Below are 13,415 nucleotides of genomic sequence, written 5' to 3' on the forward strand. Positions count from 1 at the left end.
GTTTGAGCCACCGCGCCCAGCCAACTTAACTATTATGAATATATATGCACCTAATACAGGAGCACCCAGATTCATAAGACAAGTTCTAAGAGACTGATGAAGAGACTTAGATAACCATATAGTACTAATGGAAGACTTCAACACTCACTGACAGTATTGAACAGATCATCAAGGCAGAATACTAACGAAGATATTTGGGACCTAAATTCGACACTTGACCAAATGGGCCTAACAGACATCTACAGAACTCTCCACCTCAAACAACAGAATATATATTCTTCTCATTTGCGCATGGCATATACTGTAAAATCAACCACACAATCTGCCATAAAAAGTTCTCAGTAAATTAAAAAAAAACACAAATCATATCAGCCACACTCTTGGACCACTGCACAATTAAAAAAAATCAATACAAAGAAGATAGCTCAAAACCATACAATTCATAGAAATTAAACAACCTGCTCCTGAGTGGTGTTTGGGTAAACAATGAAATTAAGGCAGAAATAAAAAAATTCTTTGAAACCAGTGAGAACAAAGATACAATATACCAAATCTTTGGGACACAGATAAAACGATGTTAAGAGGAAAGTTTATAGCAGTAAATGCCCATATCAAAAAGTTAGAAAAATCTCCAATTAGCAACCTAACATCACAAATAGAAGAATTAGAAAAACAATAGCAAATCAATCCCAAAGCTAGCAGAAGACAAGAAATAACCAAAATCAGAGCTGAACTGAATGAAACTGAGATGGAAAAAACCATACAAAAGATCAACAAAACCAAAAGTTCATTCTTTGGAAGAATAAATAAGACCGATAGTCCACTAGCTAGACTAATAAAGAAAAAAAAAGATAGAAGATCCAAATAAACACAACAAGAAATGACAAAGAGGACATTACCACCGACCCCACAGAAATATAGAGAACCCTCAGAGACTATTATGAACACCTCTATACACAGAAATTAGAAAAACCTACAAGAAATAAATTCCTGGCCGGGCGCGGTGGCTCAAGCCTGTAATCCCAGCACTTTGGGAGGCCGAGACGGGCGGATCACGAGGTCAGGAGATCGAGACCATCCTGGCTAACACGGTGAAACCCCGTCTCTACTAAAAAATACAAAAAAAAAAAAAACTAGCCGGGCGAGGTGGCGGGTGCCTGTAGTCCCAGCTACTCGGGAGGCTGAGGCAGGAGAATGGCATAAACCCGGGAGGCGGAGCTTGCAGTGAGCTGAGATCAGGCCACTGCACTCCAGCCTGGGTGACAGAGCGAGACTCCGCCTCAAAAAAAAAAAAAAAAAAAAAAAAAAAAAGAAAGAAATTCCTAAGACTGAACTAGGAAGAAATTAAAACTCTGAACAGAGCAATAATGAGTTCTAAAATGGAATCAGTAACAAAAATTCTAACAACCAGAAAAGGCCAGGACCAGATAGATTCACAGCTGAATTCTACCAGACATATAAAGAAGAGCTGGTACAATTTCTACTGAAATTATTCCAAAAAATTGAGGAGAAGGGCACTCCTTTTGAACATAGGTGCAAAAATCTTCAGCAAAATACTAGCAAACTGAATCCAGCAGCACATCAAAAAGCGAATTCACCACAACCAGATAGGTTTTATCTCTGGGATGTATGTTTGATTCAACATATGCAAATCAATAAATATGATCCATCACATAAACAGAAGTAAAAAAGCCCCCACATGATCATCTCAATAGATGCAGAAAAGGCATTTGATAAAATTCAACATCCTTTAATGTTAAAACTCTCAACAAATTAGACATTGAAGGAGTATACCTCAAAATAATAAGGTCCATTTATGACAAAACCACAGCCAACATCATACTGAATGGGCAAAAGCTGGAAGTATTCTCCTTGAGAACCAGAACAAGACAAGGATGCTCATTCTCACCATCTATTCAACATAGTACTAGAAGTCCTACCCAGAGCAATCAGGTAAGAGAAAGAAGTAAAAGACATCCAAATAGGAAGAAAGGAAGACAAAGTATCTCTGTTTGCAGATGTTATGATTTTACACCTAGAAAACCTTCTAGTTTCTGCCCCATATCTGCTAGATCTGATAAACAACTTCAGCAAAGTTTCAGGATGCAAAATCAATTTCTTCTATTGGGTAATAAGTATTATGTAACATTGTGCAATGTTGGTGCATTTCCATAAACCAACAACATCCAAGCTGACTGCCAAATCAAGAATGCAATCCCATTCACAATAGCCACAAAAAAGTACTTAGGAATACATCTAACCAGGATTGTGAAGTTCTATAGCAAGAACTACAAAACACTGCTGGAAGAAATCAGAGATGACACACAAAGGGATAACATTCCATGCTCATGAATAGGAATAATCAATATTGTCAAAATGGCCATACTACTCCAAGCAATTTACAGATTCAATGCTATTCCTATCAAACAACCAATGACATTCTTCACATAATTAGAAAAAGAATTCTAAAATTAATATGGAACCAAAAGAGAGCCCAAATAGCCAAAGCAATTCTAAGTAAAAAATAACAAATCTGGAGGCATCACATTACCTATTTTTAAACTATACTACAAGGCTACAGTAATCAAAACAGCATGCTACTGGTACAAAAGCAGACACACAGACCAATGGAACAGAATAAAATGCCCAAAAATAAAGCTGTATACCTACAACCATCTGATCTTTGATAATGTTGACAAAAACAAGCAATGGGGAAAGGATTCCCTACTCAATAAGTGATGCTGAGATAACTGGCTAGCCATATGCAGAAGATTGAAACTGGACCCCTTCCTTATACAATATACAAAGATCAATGGAAGATGGATGAAAGGCTTAAATATAAAACCTAGAACTTTAAAAACCCTGAAGAAAACCTAGGAAATACCATTCTGAACCTAGGTCCTGGCAAAAATTTCATGAGGAAGATGCCAAAAGCAATTGCAACGAAAACAAAAATTGACAAATGGGACCTAATTAAACTAAAGAACTTCCGCACAGCAAAAGAAACTACCCACAAAGCAAATAGACAACCCACAGAATGGGAGAAAATATTTGCAAACTACCCATCTGACAAAGTTGGAATATCCAGAATCTATAAGGAACTTAAACACATAAACAAATCAAAAACAATCCCATTAAAAAGTGGACAAACGGCTGGGCGTGGTGGCTCATGCCTGTAATCCCAGCACTTTGGGGACTGAGGTGGGCAGATCACTTGAGGTCAGGAATTCGAGACCAGCCTGGCCAACAGGCCATCTCCACTAAGAAATACAAAAATTAGCCGGGTGTGATGGTGCACACCTGTAATCCCAGCTACTTGGGAGGCTGAGGCAGGAGAATCCCTTGAGCCTGGGAGGGGGAAGGTTGCAGTGAGCAGAGATCACACCACTGCACTCCAGCTTGGATGACAGTGCGAGACTGTCTAAAAAAAAAAAAGTGGACAAAGGACGCTGATAGATACTTCAAAAGAAGACATACACATGACCAACAGCATATGAAAAAATGCTCAACATCACTTATTAGAAAAATGCAAATCAAATCCACAATGAGATACTATTGCACACCAGTCAGAATGGCTGTAACTAAGAAGTCAAAAAATAACGGATGTTGGTGAGATTGCAGAGAAACAGGAACGCTTATACACTGCTGGTAAGAATGTAAATTAGTTCAGCCACTGTGGAAAGCAATTTGGCGATTTCCCAAAGAACTCTAAACTACCATTCAATCTAGCAATCCCATTATTGGGTATATACCCAAAGGAGTGTAAATCATTCTACCATAAAGATGCATGCACATGTATGTTCATTGCAGCACTAGTCACAATAGCACCACTATGGAATCAACCATAGACTGGTTAAAGAAAATGTGGCACATTTGCACATGGAATACTACACAGCCATAAAAAAGAATGAGCTCATGCCTTTGCAGCAACTTGGATGGAGCTGGAGAGCATTATAAGCAAACTAACACAGGAACAGAAAACCAAATACTGCATGTTCTCATTCATAAGTTAGGGCTAAACATTGAGGACACATGGACACAAAAAAAGGAACAATAGATACCGTGACCTTTTGAGGGTGAAGAGTGGGAGGGTAAGGATTAAAAAACTGCTGAGCCAGGTGCCGTGGCTCACGCCTGTAATCCCAGCACTTTGGGAAGCTGAGGCGGGCAGATCCTGAGGTCAGGAGATGGAGACCATCCTGGCTAACACGGTGAAACCCCATCTCTACTAAAAAGACAAAAAATTAGCGGGGCATGGTGGTGGGCGCCTGTAGTCCCAGCTACTCGGGAGGCTGAGGCAGGAGAATGGCGTGAACTCGGGAGGCGGAGCTTGCAGTGAGTGGAGATCATGCCACTGCACTCCAGCCTGGGCGACAGAGCGAGACTCCGTCTCAAACCAAACAAACAAAACAAAAAAACAAAAACAAAAACTACCTAAAAGGTACCATGCTTATTACCAGGGTGACAAGATAATTTGTACAGCAAACACTTGTGACACATAATTTACCTATGTAACAAACCTGCACATGTGTTTCTGAAACTAAAAGTTTTTTTTTTTTTTTTTCAAAGTTCCCTATTTGAAGAATTCCCTTAGAATTTCGAATCAGGGTAAAACGTATTTCCCTTGCATTGGTCTTTTCTATTAACAGGTATTATGTAACCCATTATATTTCCCCTTTTGCCAGTGTTGCTAGAATGTCCACAACCCATGGAACCTTTATTTATAGCACTGAGTTAGTCTTTGTGGTTTTCATACTTGTTTTTTTCACTTTTAAAGTTATTGTATTTTTATGCTTCTGTAGATGGCTCTGATGTCTTTATATTCTTCCTTTCTTCCTTCTTTTCTGTTTTTCAGTTTTAATTATCTTTACTGTTTATTTGGGTTTTCTAATTCACAAAATCATTTTGAGAAAAAGTTATCTTTCTGATTCTCAGATACAGAAAGAAGCAACTAAGAGTCAAGTATTAGAATCTTCCTTTCTTGACCTTGTTGCAGATTCTGTTTTCCTTAGTTTAACTTGAAGGTTGATCTTTCCTTATATACCCTATTAAGATTTTAAAAATAGGGGTTTATTTATTTTTTTATTTTAGACTCAGGCGGTATATGTGCAGGTTTGTTACATGGCTTCTTCTTTTTTTTTTTTTGAATGGCAAATGGTGTGAATAATTAAGTAAACTGATATACTTTGAGCCTAGGCCATATAGGACCACGAAGTCTACAAGTTTACTCCTAGCTGAGTGCAGAAGAAATCCTTTTAACTTAACATCTCCCAGATTTCAAAGGAGGCATCCCCTGGCATTGAGAGGCAGTGTAGTTAGTGGTTAAGGAGCCTGTGGCATCAGGAGCCTCTGTACCTGTGGCTTTAGTATGATGGTCCTCATTGCCCACATGAGGGCACCCCCTATGTAAGAGTTAAATGTGTGGATTGCTGGATGAGAGTGAAGGCTGAATTCCATCTTTGCTAGTACTAACTGTGAGACTAGCTTTCTGATCCTCGGTTTTCTCATCTCCATGGTATGATAATAGCAATATTTATCTCATGGAGTGGTTGTAAAATTTAAGGCCAATGTACACATAAAGCCCTGGTCATGGTCTAACCCAGAGAGTGTTCAGTGAGCACTGATGGGCATGGGACTAGCTGTAGGCCACTTGTGGGATGAGGAGCTCAGTGGAAATTGAACCCATCTCTCCTGACCCCAGGCCAGTGCCCTGTCCAGTAAACCAGGTGATGTGTAACCCCATCCAGCCTCCCCCATCCTTGCTCTGTTGTCCCCCTGATGTGCTGGGTAACACATCTGTATTTTGATGCCCAGGGGCCTCCTGGAAACAGTGCCTTGGACCCGTGGAGAGGCTCCAAGGGTGGGATTTCCTGAGGGAAATTTCAGATGTTTTCCAGAACCTCTGCTCAGCCTGCCAACCTGGTCCCCAGGGGACTCTCTCTGTCCATGCATTTGCCTCTCCCACCTCACCACCCCGCCAGGAGCTCAGTAGGGTCTCACCTGTGTAGTAATTTCCTGACGTTTCATCCAGAGGCCACTGGGTCCCAGGAGCCTCCTGCTCTCTGGGTGCTAGGCTGGGCTGCGGTGGGGATCCCCAGCTCGCCAGCACTGCTGTGGATGTGGGGGCATTGGGCGACTCCTGGCTTGGAGACTCAAAGTCTGGGGAGCTTGGGAGAGCTTGGTAGAGGAGTGAGGAAGAGATTTCTGGGGGGAATTAAAAGAAAAATGACCATTTACTGAACATTTATTTTCTTTTACGTGCATATATTTTAAACTCTCACAACAGTCCTGAGAGATGGGTCTTAATAATATTATTTTAAAAACCATGTTAAAGTAGAGGGACAATTTTATTCTCTTAGTAGTGAAGAGAGAAGTCATGTGAGGGAGCTGGCTTGGGCCGAGGACTAAGCCTAGCCTCTTCTTGGGGTCTGTCTGGAAAACAGAGTCCTCCTCGGAACTTCTGGACCACCCTGACCCTCAGGATCTTCACAGCCCACCAATATTATGAGCCGGGTTCTCCTCAGGCAAGGACCGTGTCACCCGTGACACCCAGCTGGGTAAGACTCGTGGCCTGACTCATACGGGTCTCAGCTTCCCCATCTGTCAAATGGGGAGGGGCGCAATCTCTCCCCTGAGGGGTCCCTGAAAGGTCACTTCCAGGCCTGCCTCTCACAGCCCACCCTGGCTCCCCTGTCCTTCCTCTGCGGTCCCCCATGTCAGGTCCCCATGCACAGACATGATCGTCTGGGCGCGGCCCACCAGTGGATTCGCAGCTCCACCCAGGGCTGTCGGCCGGACTCAGCAAGTCTCACCTCTCCAGCGGCGTCCAGATGTGTCAGGCAGCTGTCTCAAAACCCTTCTCTCTGAGCCCTGGGTGCACTCCGCTGGCAATTCACGGTTCCAGGGCCTCAGCACTGCGGTGGAGGTGGGTTGGCTGGGAGACCCCAGGTGGGGTTCACTCGGGCTGTAGGGGAATGAGGGAGAGTAGCCTACAGGAAAGAGATAAAGAGGTTGGAGACACATTAGAGGGACAGGGGCAGGTGCCAGGGAACTGAGCAGGTCTCCTGTCTCAACCAAGAGAGGTCAGGATACACCAGCGAACCCGCTGCAGCCCTCTACAACCTCCTCTAGAGGCTTGTCTGAAGAATGATGCTCTTACAGATACTGCTAGGCGAAAAGTCCTGGTCTGGGATCAGGAAATTTGCGTATCTGTCTTGGTCCTGACTACCTCCCTGCGTAAATCACTGCTCCTCACGAGCCTCAGCTGTGCTTCATTGGGCCAACGGCATCTGCCACCCAGGGCGGCTAATAGTAATAATAACAGCAGCAGCAGCAGCAACAACAGGGGAGATCTTATTTATTGAGCACTTACTGTATGTCAGACTCTGTGCTAAATGTTTAACCTGGATGATCTCTTGTAACCCTCACACAGCCCAGGGAGGCGGGCTCTCACTCTCCCATTTTGCAGAGACACAGGCAGAGAGCAGCGAAGTGATTGGCCCAGGGTGATAGTGCCAGGACTGGGGATAGAGACTGACTCCCAAGTCTGTGCTCATAACTACAATGCCAGGCAAGTACTGGGAATGCACTTGAATAGGAGACGGTGTGGGGCTCTGAGGTGAGCAAGGGCCCCCCAGCAAGCCTCCCGGCTCAAGTATAGTCTGGGGCCTGGGTCCACCTTTGACAGGGCAGTTCCACGTCACTGCCCAGAGGAAGGCCTGGCAGGGAGGGCTCAGTGGTGGTGGTGGGGTTCCAAGAAGGCAGGGCAGGGCAGGGCAGGAGTGGGGGCCAGGGGATGTTCAGCGGGCAGAGGGGTCCTTTGGCTACTCACCTGCCCCTTCCCGGGCTTGGGTGCACAGTGACCACAGCCCCATCTGCTCCCAGGTACGGAGGGCTAGGTCCCAGGCCCGCTGCTCCCCATACTGAGCCACCAGGTATGAGGCCACCTCCATGCCACTCGTCTTCTCCGGCCGAGCGGGTGTCTCACCCGAAGAGCCGCTGGAGTGCACTTTACTGGCGAACAGAAGCTGGAACTCCTTCAGCTCCTCCTTCTTCAGGAGCTCCAAGTAACAGGCCAGGCGGCCCCAGGCTCCGCCAGCCATCTCTGTCCCAGAATTCAGGGCGTGTCTGGGGGATGGTTCACGGGTGGTGAGGGTATCGGGCAGGCAGAGAACAGTGCTGTCCTTTGCCTTGCTCTTACCGTCTCCTATTCAGCATTCAGAGCCCAGTTTTATAAATCCCGGGGCACCTGCAGATAGATGCCGATGGAGGCGGAGTGGTAGGAAAAGCCAGCGGAGGGAGGAGCCCAGAGGGGCCTGCGAGACCCTGGAAGAAGTCAGCTGACAGGGAGGTGCTGGGATGGGGCCCAGGACCAGGTGGGGGGGGGGAGGGGGAGGGGAGATGTGGTGATGGGGGATGGGGTGTGGACAACACTCACTGTTCTGTGTTCCCCAGATTCTTCCCTCTCCTGGGTCCTGGACTCCTGAGATCAACCGTGGAGCTGCAAGGCTGAGAAGAGGTGGGGTAGGAGGAGCCACAGAGCAAGGAACGGGCTTTCAGAACCCAGAGTGGAGCCCAGGGCTACTGGCTCCCAGCTCTCGTCAGACCTCTTCTGGCCCTGGGGCACCAACCAGCAAGAACAGCCCCCAGTCAACAAGAGTGGGAAGGAAACGTCACCCAGAGGAAACTCACAAGGGGCGTGGCCAGGGGGTAGGCTCAAACCAGGCCTGGGTAGACCAGACTCAGAGTCACATATTCAGATGGGCCACGTGACATCGATAGGCGGACCAGGGGCACAGGCCCAGACTAGCTGATGCTGCAGCAGGTATAGGCCCATACTACACATGGGCACTCCGCCAGCCCGTCACCTAGAGCCTGTCTGCAGAGCCAGGATGCAGAGACTCTCCAAGCAGTTGTGTCTACAATCCAGGACCAGCCTCTCAGGATGGGCAGGGCCCCCTGTGTCTGCCCAGGCAGCTCCTTATTGGGAAATATTAGAACTGGGCCAGGGAGTGTTTTTCCCAGCCTCTCATGGTTTTGGGAGCTTGTTGAGTTGCACTGCATGTTCTGCCGTGCTACCAGGGGCACTGAGGCATGTGTCCCAGGCCCAGGGGGCTGTTTGCCTTGTGGGCAGCCCAGCACTTAGCTGGTGAACACTTCCACCTGAAAGCAGAACCGCTCCTTCCTCATTCTTGCAAGCAGGCCTCGGGGAGCTGGGTGCAGACTTCCTCTTTGGTGGAATCTGCAAGATGCCGCTGACTCCAGGTTGAGGAATGACGTTACCCAACTCATCTGCTGATGTAACACACCACCAGGAATTTCTGGAGATGCTTTGGTTTCACTTGGACTGGCAGAGCCCATGGCTTGCTTGGACAAGGATTCCTTATGTGCCTGATTTATTTCTTTGAGCCGCAGTTTGCCCATCTATTAAATGAGACATCATAGGTTTACCAAGAGGCTTCAATTCAGCAAAAGGTCTTAGAGTCTTTCTCTATCGCCCAGGCTGGAGTGCAGTGGCAAGATCTCGGCTTACCGCAACCTCCGTCCACCTCCCGGGTTCCAGCGATTCTCCTGCCTCAGCCTCCTGGGCAGCTGGGATTACAGGTGTGCACCATCACACCTGGCTAAATTTTTTCTATTTTTAGAAAAGATGGGGTTTCACCATGTTAGCCAGGCTGGTGTCGAACTCCTGATCCAAGGTGATCCGCCCACCTTGGCCTCCCAAAGTGTTGGGATTACAGGTGTGAGCCTCCGTGCCTGGCCTAAACACATTTTATAAATGTTAGTTTTTAAAAATGGCTAATAAGCACATTGTAGGGCATTCTAACATCAGACTGACCAGAAGTGGAAAAGCGCTGTGCTAAAAGTGGGATGATCGGGAGGCTCTGAGCACTCCGTGAAGGACCCTAAGACTCCATAGAGTGGGAGGAATGGCCTGGGGGAGGGCTGTGTGGGTTCTTTTTCCTCCTCAACACCAGCCAGTGCTGACACCAACTTGTGTCCTACAGTGCAATTCTGACACTAACTGCCTGGAGTCGGCATCAAACCCCACAGGTTTAGGGGCTCAGTGAAGAGCTGGCCTCATATCAGATGCCAGTTGCAAATGGGGTGCCCAGACCACTGGCACCTCTGTCTGACTTGGTGACAAATGCAAGGGTTTCCACAGCCTCCGGTTCAATAATTTACCGAAATGACTCACAGGACTGAGAAAAACACTTTATTACTATCGGTTCATGATGAAAGATACAGCTCAGGAATAGCCAAATGGAAGAGATGCCAAGGTCAAGGTGTGGGTGGGGGAGGGGGCCCAGCGCTTCATTGCCCTCCCGGGCACCCCATTCTCCCTGCCCCTTCCTGCTCCTGCTCCACTAACCTGGAAGCTCTCCAAACCCCAAACAAACAAAACCGTGGGGTTTTCTTGGAGGTGTCACCTCATAGGCATAATTGATTAAATCACTGGCCACTGGAGATCCATCCACTCAACGTGTTAAACAGATCAGAAACCTGGCCATCCCACCATGCCCACTGGGGCCGCTGGTCCAGCCCTCAATCGTCTCTTACTGGGATCATTGTGCTAGCCTCCCACATGTTTCCCACCCATGCTGACGCTGCCCCTTTACCGTCTACGCTCCGTCTAGCAGCCACAATTATCCACTTAAAGCATAAATTAGGTCAGGTCACTTCTCAGCTCAAAACTTTCCCATACTCCCCATCTCACTCTGAGTAAAACCAAAGTCCAACCAAAGGCGCGGTGACTCATGCCTGTAATCCCAGCACTTTGGGAGGCTGAGGTGGGAGGATCACTTGAGGCCAGCAGTTCAAGACCAGTCTGGGAAACATGGCAAGACCTTGTCCCTATGAAATAATATTAAAAGACTTCCCAAATCTGGCCAGGCACAGTGGCTCATGCCTGTAATCCCAGCACTTTGGGAGGCTGAAGTGGGCAGATCACCTGAGGTCAGGAGTTCAAGACCAGCCTGGCCAACATGGTGAAATCCCATCTCTGATAATACAAAAAAAAAAAAAAAAAAAAAAAATTATCCTGGTGTGGTGGCGCACGCCGTAATCCTTAAGGAGGCTGAGACAGGAGAATCGCTTGAACCCAGGAGACAGAGATTGCAGTGAGCCAAGATTATGCCTTTGCACTCCAGAGTCTGGGCGACAAGAGCGAAACTCGGTCTCAAACAAAACAAAAGAAAACAAAAAACCAAACAACAACCACAAAAACTTTCCAAATCCCCCAAAGTCCTCCCAGTGGCTCCCGGGGGCTGCGTGATCTAGCCCCTGATATCTCTCCGGCATTATCTCCTACACTATCTCCCTCTCTCACTCTGCTCTGGGTCCTCGTAATCTCTTGCCTGTTCCTTGAATACGCCAAGAATACTCTCACTCCAGGGCCTTTGCACTAGTCTTTCCATTGTCTTGGAATGGTTTCCCCAGATATTGAGGGGTGTGCTATCCAACCGCCTGCTAAGTAGTAGGTGGGTGCTTCATTTCTCTGCACGACACTTATTACTGCCTGATGTTACAGACTCGTTTATCTTCTGTCACCCCCTCCTGCCGATAGAATGTTAGGTTCCTGGAGACAGGACTTGGCTTGTTTTGTTCACTGTTGTATCCGCTACGCCTAAATCACAGCCTGGCCCACAATGTCAGCACAATCAATGCCACAGACATGGAATGTCTTTTGAACCCTTTCCTTTTTATCCTTCTAAACAGCTACTGACTCCGGCCACTAGATGGCACTCAAGTACTTTCTGTGCATTGAAGCAGCCTCATGGGTTTGGTGGCGAGGACTCACTGGCCCTCTCTGAGCCTGAATTTTTAAAGTTACCTCTGTTTCTGGTGCTTTGGGTCTTTGTTTTCTTTCTTTGAGGCATTTTAGGAACATATTAAGGCTCACTTTTATTTTATTTTCAATTAAAACTTAACTCATGAGGAGTATCTGTATGGCCAATACTCCAGCAGAGTACAGTGAGGCTTTCTCTTTACGTTCAAATTACTATGACTTGAATCCAGATCTGGGTAACTTCTGGAAATCAGCCTCCTTGAAATTCCCCTCCTCCCACCTATTTCTAAGCATGTCCCAGACATTACCTCTTGGGGTTCTGAAGTCAGTCCTCGGTTCCCCTCTGACCGACTACTGGTCTTGACTACCTTGCTGTCGTCCCCTTGGTCTCAGACCCCGTTTCTATCCTCCTGAAGTTGCTGGGTCCACGTGTCCTCTCTGTCACAACCATTTTAGGGCATGGCTCTTTTCTGGCCCATTCCTGAAATGTGGGATGGGGTTTTCCCAATTGACAGCACAGCTGACACCATGATATGAGGGTATGATTTTCAGCAAGACCTTCCCCAAGGATCAGGGATGAAGGACGGTAAATACATCAGGGCGTCACTCTCCACAGCTGTGGCTCACACTATCCTCAGAGCCCTCTGGTCCAGGATCATCCCTGCTGTCCCTTTTCCAGCTGAAGCTCTCTGCAGCTCTGGTGGTTTCCATTATACATGGACAGGTCATTGCCCAGCCTCAAGATTCTCCAGCCTCCTCTGCCCTTTGGAGGCCAGGTCTGTCTGGCTCTAATACTTAGAAAGGGAACAAGTTGTCCTACATTCACATCACTCCTAGCACAGGCCCCAGGATTATCCTCCTTCCAGGATGATTGACATAGAAATATCTAGTCCCTTCAGATGTGTGCTTGGTATTGTTGGAAATAAGAGCTTGGAGTCACAAAGAAAATGAGCACTCAAATAAAGGATTTCTCAGCAAGGCAAATTTACTTCTGGAGAATGGTGCCACTTGCCCTTCTGGCCACTGCAAGAGCACACTGAACAAAGCAGGGAAGGGGTTTTTATCCCTAACACAGTCAGTCCCTGATACTGTGTCTGGTCCCCACTGGCTGGAGTTGGACTGCACAGTCTAAGCTGATCCTGATTGGCTACTTCCAATGGAGCAGGGGTGGGGACTACAGCAGTGGAAAGAGCAGTTTTGGCCAAATAAAGTACAGATGTGGTTTGTTACCGATTGGGAATGGATGTGAGTTACAGATTGGGAATGGATGTGGGTTGTTACAGATTGGGAATGGATGTGAGTTACAGATTGGGAATGGATGTGAGTTACAGATTGGGAATGGATGTGGGTTACAGATTGGGAATGGATGTGAGTTACAGACTGGAATGGATGTGAGTTACAGATTGGGAATGGATGTGAGTTACAGATTGGGAATGGATGTGGGTTACAGATTGGGAATGCATGTGAGTTACAGATTGGGAATGGATGTGGGTTGTTACAGATTGGGAATGGATTTGGGTAGTTACAGATTGGGAATGGATGTGGGTTGTTACAGATTGGGAATGGATGTGGGTTGTTACAGATTGGGAATGGATGTGAGTTACCGATTGGGAATGGATTTGGGTTG

General features: G+C 46.8%; 1 protein-coding gene across 11 annotated transcripts in view; it reads right to left on the minus strand.

The window, feature by feature from the left end:
- The window catches only part of NLRP1 (NLR family pyrin domain containing 1), a 72,060-nt gene extending 63,406 nt beyond the window's left edge, over window positions 1-8,654 (minus strand). For 8 of the 11 annotated variants that reach the window (XR_012425179.1, XR_010582239.2, XR_010582238.2 and 5 more), the window contains exons 1-3: window positions 7,832-8,654; window positions 6,813-6,989; window positions 6,001-6,204 (exon numbers count right to left, since the gene is read on the minus strand). Coding sequence is in view for 6 of the 11 variants with exons in the window: in XM_045375543.2 (XP_045231478.2) it covers window positions 6,001-6,204; window positions 6,813-6,989; window positions 7,832-8,102 (652 nt within the window). In the remaining 5 variants the exon portion in view is untranslated. The remainder of the gene's footprint in view (window positions 1-6,000; window positions 6,205-6,812; window positions 6,990-7,831) is intronic. The other 3 variants (XM_065532628.1, XM_074018376.1, XM_074018378.1) reach the window with 1 other exon arrangement.
- Window positions 8,655-13,415: the final 4,761 nt, after the last annotated feature.

The sequence above is a fragment of the Macaca fascicularis genome, chromosome 16 (genome assembly GCF_037993035.2).
Source record: "Macaca fascicularis isolate 582-1 chromosome 16, T2T-MFA8v1.1".
NCBI classification, from domain to species: Eukaryota; Metazoa; Chordata; class Mammalia; order Primates; family Cercopithecidae; genus Macaca; species Macaca fascicularis.